Source organism: Podarcis liolepis, assembly GCF_965112155.1.
Source record: "Podarcis liolepis genome assembly, chromosome: Z".
Classification (NCBI taxonomy): domain Eukaryota; kingdom Metazoa; phylum Chordata; class Lepidosauria; order Squamata; family Lacertidae; genus Podarcis; species Podarcis liolepis.
The window spans coordinates 38,417,515-38,429,627 of record NC_139570.1 but is presented as its reverse complement, the minus strand read 5'-3'; the positions used below and the strand labels follow the sequence as shown (position 1 = coordinate 38,429,627).

Genomic DNA, 12,113 nt, shown 5'->3' with positions numbered 1-12,113 from the left:
GGCATCATCAGACAATGAAATTGTTTGGTAGCAGGTTCTGGATGGACAATACAAAGGACTTATTCACACAAGGAAGAATTAATCTATGGAACTCACAGCCACAAGAATTCAAGATGATCATGGGCTTGAGGACCAAGAAAAATTCATGCAGTATTCAGTTGCCAGGGTGCAAAACTGAGAATGGCTATTGCTTTCCTGCACTGCTTGTGGACTTCTCAGAGGCTTCCTGCTGACCATTGTAGGAAGTAGAATGCTGGATGAGCTGGAACATTGCTCTGATCCAGCAAGGCTCTTCTTATTTCCTTAACATCCTCTGGGTGGTGGTGATGGTACTATTTTATCCCCATAAAAGCTTTGTGAAGTAACTAGATAGAGAAATAAGGTCTTCAGGGTCACACAGTGATTAGAACCCAAGTCTCTTCCACCTGAGTCCAACACTAATTCTAAGAACAGGTTCCAGGTTTGCATCTTATCCTCCCCACCCACCCCCAGCCCCGATTTTCTTTTTGCATTGTGTATTTTAAAATGCAAGTTTGTGGGCAGGCACAGTCTTGACTGCACTTATTTTAGGCAAGCTCTTTCAGGAGCTGGTTTGACATAAAAATGCTTTAAACAAACAAATAACAACCACTGAATCATGCTGGGTCTCAGTACAAAAAATGAGACTAAGCTGGTGTTTGCCTGACTGGAAGTATATAATTCTCTTTGCTTCTAATTGAGCAGTCTTCACTTACAGAGCTGAAGAGTTCAGTAGTCAGTCCAAGGTAGTTGTGCAACGCCAGGAAGGTCACTCTTTGGAGCCTCACCATGATTATCTAAGAGCAGGAGGATCAAATACAGACAAATGGTTAGCCACACCTGGACTCAAGGAAAACCCTGACTATAGTTAGGTTCAAAGTCTGTTTCTGGAGAGAGGAATTGAGATGGATTCTCAGAAGAGCACAGGGGCATTTTCATATCTCACCTCCCTGCCCCCAAGAGGAAAAGGGGATAGAACTTCCCAAAGAACCTACCGTACTTTTCCGTGTATAAAATGATGGTTTTTTACTTTAAAATAATCTTCAAAATAGGGGCTCGTCTTATACACGGATAGTGCAGAGTGGGGACGGGTGAATGGTTGCAGCCACGAGCAGGAGGTTGTCAGCGGCAATTGGGTGGATGATTTGTGGCTGGGGCAAGGGCTGCTTTGGATAGGCTGATGCTTTGGCAACTGGGTTGGTGATTGGTGGCTGCAGCAAGGGCTGCTGTGGATTGGCTTCCGCTGTGGCAATTGTGCGTGCGTTTGCCACCTGTTGGTGGCGATCGGGCAGACCCTTAGCGTACAACTCTGTGCAACCCTCCCCAAAAAGCTCAACAACTCTGGGCAACCCTCCCCCCCCCACAAAGTTGAACAATTCTGGGCCATCTCCCCACATTTTCTTAAATTGGAGTCCCCAAAACAGGGGGTGTCTTATACATGGGGGCATCTTATACACAGAAAAATACAGTACATCTTTGTGTCGTTGCCTCCAATCCGGACACTTATGGCAGACACCCTGCCTCACTCTCAGGCCATTTCCACACCCATTGTTCTAAAGCAGGTGTGGAAAACCTGTGGCCCTTCAAATGTTAGTAAAGTACAATTCCCATCACCCCTGGCTACTGGCTATGTTTGCTAGGGTTGATGGGAGCAGCAATTAAGCAACAATGATGGGAAGGCCAAAGATTCCCCATACCTGCCTTAAAGCTAAGAGGACTCCCTCCCATAACAACACCAGCCTCACCTGCACAACTCTAACAAGGGTCTCAGGATATTTCTGGAAGACGTCCTGGAATGCATTGGCTGGGAGGCGCAAGATCGTCGAAGGCATCGCCGCCCGAGCAGAAACTGTTTTATATGGGGCAGGATGACCCTAACAAGGAAGACATTTCATGTAAAAGTTTATGCCTTGCCCTTCCAGGAATTTGAGAGAACTCTAATTAAAATGAAGTATTCCCTTAACAAGTATTCCACTTAACACTTTGGTAAATCTGGGAAACAGGTTCAGTACCATTTAAATCAAATGTTAACAATAAATATTTATGCAGTAATTTTGTATTTTTATTTATTGCAAAAATGTACATGCTGCTTAATTGTAAATAAAACATTTACAAATAACATAAAATATACATTACAATTATTGACAAAAAGGAAATACAGTGGAACCTCTATTTGCGACCATAATCCATTCCGGAGGTCTGTCCAGAGGTCGAAACAGGTCGCTGGGAGAGGCGCCGTTGTGCACGGGTGGCGATTGCCTGCTTCTGCGCATGTGTGAATGGCAATCGCCACTCCTGCGCATGCGAGAACAGCAATCAGTCCAGTGCAACTGGACTTAACGGTCAGAGGTCCCTTTACCTTTAATTGTTGTTATCATAATTATCATTATTGAAATAACTGGGGAGGGGTCATAGCTCAGTGGTACAGGATCTGCTTTGCATGCAGAAGGTCCCAGGTTCAATCCTCAATGGGATCTCCAGGTAGGGCTGGGAAATGCCCTTGCCTGAAACTCTAGAGGGCTGCCACCAGTCCATGTGGAGTTTATGTATCGAGGAATGGATTTTGAGAGCTGGTGTTGTGCAATGGTCAGAGTGTCAGAATAGGACCTGGAAGATACAGGGCTGTTGTGGAGATTAAATGAGGACAGAGAGAACCACGTGTACCACCTTGAGATTCTTGTAGGGAAAAGGTGGGATATAAATGTCATAAACAAACAAACAAACTTTTTAAATAGTTTGTTTTCTTGTGTGTGTTAAATTAAGGAAGTTTTAGTGCCCCCAATGGAATTGTTATCATGTATTTTAATTGATACTATAGTTGGAAGGGGGGAAAAACCTGCTTAGAAGCCATTTGGTATATATACAGTATATAAATTAATAAGGAACAGAAAAACAATACAAATAATAGCAACATCCCTTCCCTAACCCAAAAACTGTAATCAGCTGGCACTACTTGAAAGCAACTTCCTTTGTACTTATTTGTAAGCCCTCTCTCCTTTCTGCCTCCACTATCATCAGACCTTCCTAGCATCTAACCCCTGAATCCCCTAGCATCACACCCCACACCAAGAAAAAAACTCTCTTCAGAGCACATTCTTCCCACAGCTAGTGAAGGGAAACAAAAAGTAATCCAGCTGAGTAATCCTGCCCAGCTCCCAACTGGCTGATCGATTCTTAATTACATAAGGTTTTTTTGTTTTGTTTTTAAAAAGCACAACCCAGGGCAGGAACTTGGGAGGCTTAGTTTTTAAGCCCTGCTGGCAGCTCCAAAGGGAGAAAGAGGCGAAAGACTCTGGCTTGCAGAGGGCTGCTTAGAGTAATGCACTTATCTTAAACACACCAGGCAGACATTTGGGCTATGTGATGTAGTCTGGAAGAGCATCACTTGCCTATGGCGAGTCCAGCCTTGCTTTGTGGCAAATTTATGAGGGTAAAATGCACACAATTAAAGAAACTGAGTACATGTTCTCCCTTCCAAGTCAAAAAGGAGCCACAAATGACCTGATGACTACATCTAGGCAAGAAAAACATTCAGCAGTCTAACTTTTTTTGCAAATTAACACACAAAGTCAAAATAAACCTCCCAAGTGATCCAAGAGGAGGAGGAAGAAGAGGGGGGGGAATTCTACAAGCCTAAAGTTCACTCACAAACACACCCCTCTCTAGTCTCCATCCAAGCAAATGAAAAGCATGATCAGGCAAACACTCAAGGAGAGGGTAACACAAGGCTGGTGAGGGATGTGGCCTGAAACAGTCCCAGAACCAGAGAGATTTAGAAGGTCACATTCAGCTCCTGGGCCTATAGTTCCCCACTTTTGTATCAAAGGATAAAGACATCCAGGAGCCAGAGTCATGGGCTTTGGCTTACCGTGATGACATCCAATATGCTGAGGAGGCTGTGGACACTGTCTCCCGCCAAGACTTCTTTGACCACCACCTCTGTGCCATCCTATTGCAGATTGGGGGGGGGGGGAGAGAATGAGACCACATTTCAGCTACACAATTACAAGCTAAGTTCAAAGACCTCTGTGTGTGTCTCTGGGAGTGACTGGCCTTGAAAAGCAAGTAATAAAAAAGCAGAAGAAATAAGGCAGACACAAACTCTGTGGCTGAGGCAACTTTCAACACAAAGCTGAGCTTGGCATACGCTTATGGGACTTGCTCCCACCACCCACACTCTGCAGGACCTAGGAGGCATAACCACCACCCCAAGGATGGGAAGACGCCTCATTCTTATTAGTCTTTGCCAAAAGCTATATAATGAAGGTGCCAGGTACATCTCTGTGGGAAGGCTGCCACAGAGAATACCCTCTTGCAGCCCAAAACTAAATAGCAACTAAGGGAGTAATCTCTGTTGATCTTATCACCCAAGAGGGTCTGTAGGGAGGAAGGCGGCCTTTCAGGTATTTGGGGCCTGAGTCATTTAGGGCTTTAAACACTAACCTAAATACCTTGAATTGGGCCTGGAAATGAACTAGCAACCAGTGCAGCTGTTTTAAAACAGGGGTTATATGAGATCTAAACGAAGACAGGCAGAACTTTGGTAGCTACCGATCATACAGCCAGCGGGCCTAGAGCATGCCTCCACCTGCCGCAGCCCAGTAGTGTCTACTCTGACTCTGCCAAGCAAAGAGGGGACTTTGTTATTATTTGCTCCTTATCCAATATGCTTTACTGCTCGATACTGTGTTAACGGGCAGTGTTTGGCCATGTATGTTGATGACCTGTCAGCTATCCTTACACTTTCTTGGATGCAGACTTCCAGTTTTCCGTCCTGTACCACGTAGATGCTGTTGTCCAGCTGCCCCGGGCGAAAGATGTACTCCCCTTCATGCAGCTGGACAAAAACCATATGCTTGCAGAGCTCCAGAAAGAGAGGCTTCTCAAAGTGGCCAAGGACCCTGCAGGGAAAGAGATGAGAAGGAGCTTGTGGACCAGTCATCCTGCTCCTGGCCTGAAACAGCAATGAGTCCATAGAGGGGGAAACTCACTGCTACAGGAGGTTGCCGCAGCTGCTACATTGAAAGTACAGGTGGTGACCATTTTGCATGTGTTTTGATTGGCAAGTGACGGCCAATGCGTGCACTATTTTTAACCCCAGAAGGGGGCAGGGGCAGTACAGGGCAGGGAAGGGTGGGGCGGGCTTACACATGCTTTGCCAACACGTGTGATGACCCAAATCGCAACCCCTGTGCAAACAGAGAGTTGCCTGTAACAGGGGCAACAGCAGAAGGATTCACCGGCGGCCTCTATTAGTCTAAGTTAGAGAGCAGCCCAAAGCCTATTTTTAGGAGGAGAAAACCAGATGCAAGGGGTTAAGATGCAGACATTGCTGCCACTGTGCCTCACTAATGAACTTCTTAGAGGGGCTGGCCTGCTCATTGCTGGTAAGCATGGCAAGCTGGTTAAATGGTCCCGGTGTGTCAATCCTTATTCTCCTCAAACTGAGGACATGTCAAATCCAATCTTTCTGCAAACTCTTTAATGGTAGGGAAGTTGCTTCTCTTCAGCCCCCACCAGCCCATCTCTCTCATCACGTTTGCCCTTACCTGACATTTTTAAGCATGTAAAGGACTTCGGAGGGCAAGTGGGAATTCTTCACGTCAAACTCCGTTAAATCTGCCTCGAGCAGAGAGGGTGGAGGCTCCTTCGGCTGCAGGGTGGGGGACTCCTTCTTGAACCGCAGGATCCTATAGGGAATAAAGCAGAACTGGTTCACCTCAAAACAAGGCCATCGGGGGAAAGAGGTCCCTTCATCTTCTTCCTCCCCATTTAAACTCACACAACCCACAGGTCCCTGCATCCCCCAATACCTCTTGGCCAAGGACAATACTTTGGCCCTCTTCCGCATCCGCTGCCGAGGGACCGTGTTTCCAACCAGAGAGTTTGGTAGAGTTGTAACCTGGAAAGGAAGAAAGGTTTCCTGAAGGAAAGAGAGCTCAACCCACAGAGGAACATACAGGAAAAAGGCAACCAAGCTGGGATTTTACCACGGGCTCTATTCAGTGTTAGTTTCAATAAATCTACCCTAAGTAGGTCTAACTAAGATCCATTCATTTTAATGTGTCTACCACAAGGAGAACTTAATTGGAGTCAACCCCAAGGCATTAGAGCCTCAGCTTGTCCCTGGTACAAATAAAGAAAGGACTGAAACAATGGTGGTAAGCAAAAAACGGAAAACAGGACATTTCCTTGATCTAAAGTTCCAGACAGAGAAATGCATCCAACTCAATTCTACTCAGAGTAGACTCACTAAAAGGAATGAACCTAACTGAGATATGCACAACCTGGTCCAACTTATAACAGAAAGAGGAAAAAAGAGATGGCAGAAAACTGCAGAAAGAAGAGATGGTGGAGCAAACTGGAAGAATGAACATAGGAAGCTGCCAGTCAGACTACCGGTAGATCTTGCTCAGTATTGTCTATACTGACTTGGCAACAACTCCCCAGGGTTTCGGGCGGGAAGTCTTATCTAAATCCTAGCTGGAGATGCCGCTAAGGATTGAACTGGGGCCTCATGCATACCACTGAGGTACAGCCCTTCTCGAAAGAATGAGAAGCCCAGCGATGGAATGGTAAAGTTTTATAGCTGTGATAATTCAAGAAATAACTCCCTGGTGAATGCTGTGGCTGCTGGGAGATGTAATCCAAAACCTCTGGAGTGTACCAGGCTGACCAAGGTTGATTAAGGCCTTATATTTGCAGTGTGTTTGATTTTGACATGTTCCTCGCAAACAATGCTCTCTATCCATGGCTTTGGAGGCATAACTGAGTTTCCAGCATTAGAGGACATTTCTCCTTCGTGTGCATTATTGATAGATGATATTTCAGCAGCATGTCGGCAAACCGTTACCTGCGAAGGGGGTCCTTTCGCAACCAAGGGCATCTGCTTGGAACTGCAACATTGGTAATATATTGAGCACCATCTATTGGAGTGCCATGTGTACTGCAAATGAAAGCAGGCTGCCATGGCAAATCTACTAACCTATTTTCCCAGGCTCATTCTGCCCTAATAAAAAAAATCTACCAATAGAAACATTGATGTGGATTTCAGAAGCGCTTCATGGTTGACTGCTGAGCTCCCAGATTTAACAACTTGGGGGATTTAGTACAGTGGTGCCCCGCAAGACGAATGCCTCGCAAGACGGAAAACCCACTAGACGAAAGGGTTTTCCGTTTTTGAGCTGCTTCGCAAGACGATTTTCCCTATGGGCTTGCTTTGCAAGACGAAAACGTCTTGCGAGTGTTCCGATTTTTTTGCGCTCCCCCCCTTTTTCTAAGCCGCTAATAGCCTTTTAGCCACTAAGCCGCTAAGCCTTTAATAGCCGCTAACCCTTTAATAGCCGCTAAACCGCTAATAGCGCTAATCCGCTAAGCCGCTAATAGGGTTGCTTCGCAAGACGAAAAAACCGCTAGACGAAGAGACTCGCGGAATGGATTAATTTCGTCTTGCAAGGCACCACTGTAGTTGAAGCAGCCGTCATTCCCTCTAGCTGCCAATTTGAGTTCCATCACATTCTGCATTCAGAGGGCCTGGAAACTCATGGGAATCCCAGGGATACATGTCTGTGCACGATCCTCCTGTATTCTCCCCTGTGCCACTGTATGTGTGCAATCAGATTAATAATGTTGCTGGTTACTTAGCAACTACAAACTCCCTCCCCTTCATAATTCTAAGAGTTCTCTGTGATGCTTTCCGTAGTTAAGTTACAAGGGCTGAACATAAACTCAAAAGACTCTCCCCACCCTCCTTTCAGAGGTGTCCTACTGAAAAGCGCTTTACAGGGCTGGGTGCTGGACTGTTTGCAGAAGTATTATAGCAGAGTCAATGGAGAGCAAAGTGCAATTCACCAGGACAGCACACAGACACAAAGCCAATCTTTCAGCACTTTTTTTTACCTCTAGAAGAGATATGGGGCAGGGACAGAAACATGCATGATGAACCCAGCAAAGGCCAGCCCCATGTCAAGACAAGAGCATCATCAGTCTGAGCTTGCTGTTAGCCTCCAGCTGGTCACCAACAACCTTACCTTGCGCATGATCTTGCGGCCGTAGAACATGACTTTGTCTCTCTTACGGAACCTGTACTGAGGCACATGTGGCTGAGGTTGCTCTGAAAGAGAGAAGGCTCATCATCCTGTAGTCCCTTTGTGAAGAGTGAGAGCCTAAAACACACAAGCGCAGCTTGCCCACTTACCCCTGTACAGCTAAGCCACTGCCCTCGATGGAGAGAAATGTCAGGCCAATATACTCTAACCTCTCCCCCTGGGGCAGAATGTTGGGAGGCCCATTTATGTTTTGAGATGTTTGTAGGCTCCAACATTTGGTGGGGGGGGGGGGGGGCTTCTGACAAGATGCCCTCAGTAGACATCCTCCTGACCACTGTCATTACTGCCTATTTGCTTCCTTATTTCCTCTGGACCCAATCCATAAAACTGCCCAGATGGAGAGACCAAGGCACATGGAGGGTGTTGTTTCCTCACTCTTGTTACCACCTACATGCTCAGAAAAGGGCAGGTACACAGGTGCCATCAGCAAGGCAAAGAGGCAGGAGGACCAGCATGGAGGAGTCATGAGCCAAGCTCCAGGTGCCCAATGAGGCCAGACCCTACGTTTCCATAGTTTATGATGAAAGCACACTTCCAGGGCATGCTCCTAATAGGATGGTTTTTAATGCTACCTCCAGAGGTGTGAACTCCAAATCCCAGCAGCCCCAGCCAGGATGGCTAAGGGTCAGGGATGATGGGAGTTGTAGTTCAACAACATCTGGAGGGCTACAAGTTCCCCACCCCTATTTTTGATCATAAACGGAGAGTAGATAAGAAGACAAGAAAGTAAGAAGTAGTATGCTGTTTGCTTTTTTATGTTACCCCTATAGTAAGAATTCACAGCATGTTTTTGTTAGCTGCACATCTTGAATAGATAAAAAGCACCGAAGGGGAGCACTGAAACCTCCTCTGGCCTGAAGAGAAGCTGGACTCAATCCCACACTTACTCAACAAGTGGGTGGTGGAGCTCCGTGCTTTATTGACATGCTCTTTTGAGCATTAATATGGGATCACACTGCACACAAACCCCCCAAATTCTATGACAGCACGTCAGCTCTCAACCAAAGTGATCCGACTTACTTGATTGCTTCACCTTCCTGTAAACAAAATACACAGCGATCCCAATGAGCAGCAGGGCAACTGTTGCACCAATGATTATTCCAGTTAACTGTAGGAAGAAGAGACAAGGGGAGTCTTAGGCATTGACATTCTTCTCCACCTAAGCCCTTTCCTCAAGCCGTACTAGGAACACAACGTTTCTGGGGAGGAAAACATCTGTTGCAGCTGGCAAAGTCAACCAAACAACTAATTATTATTTGTTCCATTTATTTAAAGTGTGATTTCTAAACCATCCTTAATCAAGAGAGGTGTCAGGGTCATTTACACATCTGTCTTTCTGAAACATGGTGGATAACATTTTTCATCCAAAGGGTTGCATTCCCTATTGGGCAACCTTCTGGGAATCAAATGCCAGTGACATGTGACACTTAGGCCATTATTGGATACAACCCTATATTTATTGTTTTGTCATCTTGAGTTTTGCACTTCCCCTCTAAATACCATTTCATAACTGTCAGAATTGACTGTGCTGTTGTGCTTTGGTGAGTGTGACAAGTTTCAGCCATCCTCCTCAGCCTTAGAACTGGAGGGCAGGGCAGGGATGTTGGTTTACTCAGGTCAGGAAAAAAGAAGCACTTCTTCACACTATGTGAAATTATGGCCTTCATAACGACAGGTTGCCAATTTGAGATAGCTTTAAGAGGGGACAGAGAATTTTTTTCTCCTCTCATAACACAATAACTCGTGGACATCCAATAAAGATGAATGTTAGGACATTCTGGGCAGATACAAGAAAGTACTTCTTTGTGCAATGTATAATTAAACTATGAAGTGTGCTCCTCCTGGAGGCAGCAAAGGCCACAAACTTGGATGGCTTTAAAAAAGTATTGGACAAATTCATGGAGGATAATTCTATCAATGGCTACTAGCCATGGTGGTTATGTTCTGCCTCCACAGTAAGAGGCAGTATGCTTCTGAACACTATTTGCTAGAAATAGCAGAAGGTGAGATTGCTCTTTTCCTCAGGTCCTGCTTGTGGGATTCCCCACAGGCATCTGGCTGGCCACTGGAAGAACAGGATGTTGGACAAGACAGACCAATGGCCTATTCCGGCTGCAGACTCATCTAACGTTCTTATGATTAGACATATTTATGAAGAATAAGACTAGCAATGGCTACTAGCCATGATGGTTGTGTGTCACCACCATGATCAGAAGCATTATGCCTCTAAATATTTGTGAATGGGGTACACTGCAGCAGGAGGGCACTGCTACCCATATGCTGCTTGTGGGCTTCCCACAGGCATCTGAACACCATGAGAATAGAATCCTGACCTAATAGGCTTTTGGTCTGATCCAGCAATTTTCTTAGGTTAGTTCTGAATGTGATTCAGGGGACTGTCCCTGACCCTGCGCTACATTTTGAAAGCCCCAGCTTGAAGGCCGCACACAAGCCTCCTCTTTGTAGAATGTCATGACTTAAACGTTTTGAGCTGGCCACCAAGCCCAGTTACAATGTGGGCCACAAAAAAAAGAGTAAGTCATAACACTCCTCAGCTTTCCCACAAAAGAACTTATGATTAAGTTACCATACTAAAGGCTGGTGCATTAGAGCAAATGAGGCACAGCCTCATGAACCTCAGTCTGCCCAGACAGCCCTCATGTGTCCTGCCTTCTTACTTACAACCAGTCCAGGGGATGGCACTGCCTGTCAGCTATGTCATCCTCCTAAGTCTCAGTGTTGCCCTTTTAGAACCAATTCAGGAGGAGAAGGACAAAACGAGAATTGGCTGGTTCTGTGTCTCATTGGCTCTGGCTCCACCTACTATTGGGCTCCTTGCCTCCTGCTCTACCAGTTCCAATGTGCACCAGCCACCACTACACCACTGAGGAGACACAAAAGCAACATAGCTACCTTAATACGTAAGATGGCATGAAAAATGGGGAGTGCAAGACACTGCATAAAAGAAACCTGAAGCCAGATCAAGACCCAGTTAAGCTCTTTGGTGCCTTTCAGAAGCATCCAAATTAAACAAACACACAGGCTCAAACGTTACCATAGTAGTCTGCATTCGATCTTGTACGAACTGAAGAACTTGCGTTCTTAGGTCTAAACTTGAGGAGTTGACCTAAAGGACAAGAACACCAAGGGTATAATACAGATTGAAGGCAACAGCTCCCCATCCCCCAGAGATGTGTCTAAATGAGAGTTTACAAAGCACATGTTGGCTGAGCTCTCTAGTTAAAGAGAACTAGAGCCATTCCCTGAGAGTAAAAGAATCCAAGTAGTTGGAAAATCAGACCCTGTGCTAATGCTTTCATAGTTGCTTTAATGTTGTGTTAGGGAGGGAGAGAAGGGAACCATCTGCCTTAAATGATGTTGTCCCCATCTCATGCTGGAGTCAGGATGGAAAAAAAAATGATGGCTGGTACTCAGCTGTCTTGGAGTTTAGAACAGTCACTGTGGTATTATTATTATGCTATGGTCTACACCAAGGATGCCTCATCAAAAATGAGCAAGTGATTGGATTCTGGAACAAGGAGGTTAGCGAGTTTAAGATGTTCTCTCCTTCCCTTCCAGCATGGAGACCTGGGACAAGATCTAAATAGCTATTTTGGACCCACCCAAAGACTTGGTACAAATTAGCATGGTAAATACACACACTAACCCTCAATGTGTATAGTACTAAACACAGAGTGAATAGCTTCAAGTTGTTCATCTAAAAGATGGCAAACAGCAAGTGGGGGGGGGGAGCCTCAAGATTTTACATATCAGGATGTTTATTTAGAAACCAAATATTCCTCAAGCAGTAAGTTGGATCTAAAAGATAACACTCAGAAAACACACTCACACCATTAGGTTCATTCATTTGTATGTTTTATTATCATACAATATCACCTCTGTGCATGGCACTTTATTAAATGTGAGATATCAGGTCCCTGCCCTAAAGGGCTTACAAATCTGTAAAGTCACACAAAGAAGACAACA

At 45.4% G+C, this 12,113-nt stretch overlaps 1 protein-coding gene across 8 annotated transcripts in view; it reads right to left on the bottom strand.

Annotated features, from left to right (window-relative positions):
• The window catches only part of PNPLA7 (patatin like domain 7, lysophospholipase), a 100,635-nt gene that overhangs the window by 85,780 nt on the left and 2,742 nt on the right, over positions 1 to 12,113 (bottom strand). For 4 of the 8 annotated variants that reach the window (XM_083485503.1, XM_083485504.1, XM_083485505.1 and 1 more), the window contains exons 2-10: positions 11,182 to 11,253; positions 9,147 to 9,234; positions 8,049 to 8,131; positions 5,832 to 5,920; positions 5,568 to 5,708; positions 4,760 to 4,919; positions 3,887 to 3,967; positions 1,764 to 1,892; positions 735 to 815 (exon numbers count right to left, since the gene is read on the bottom strand). In XM_083485503.1, coding sequence (XP_083341629.1) covers positions 735 to 815; positions 1,764 to 1,892; positions 3,887 to 3,967; positions 4,760 to 4,919; positions 5,568 to 5,708; positions 5,832 to 5,920; positions 8,049 to 8,131; positions 9,147 to 9,234; positions 11,182 to 11,253 — 924 coding nt within the window. The remainder of the gene's footprint in view (positions 1 to 734; positions 816 to 1,763; positions 1,893 to 3,886; positions 3,968 to 4,759; positions 4,920 to 5,567; positions 5,709 to 5,831; positions 5,921 to 8,048; positions 8,132 to 9,146; positions 9,235 to 11,181; positions 11,254 to 12,113) is intronic. The other 4 variants (XM_083485507.1, XM_083485508.1, XM_083485509.1 and 1 more) reach the window with 1 other exon arrangement.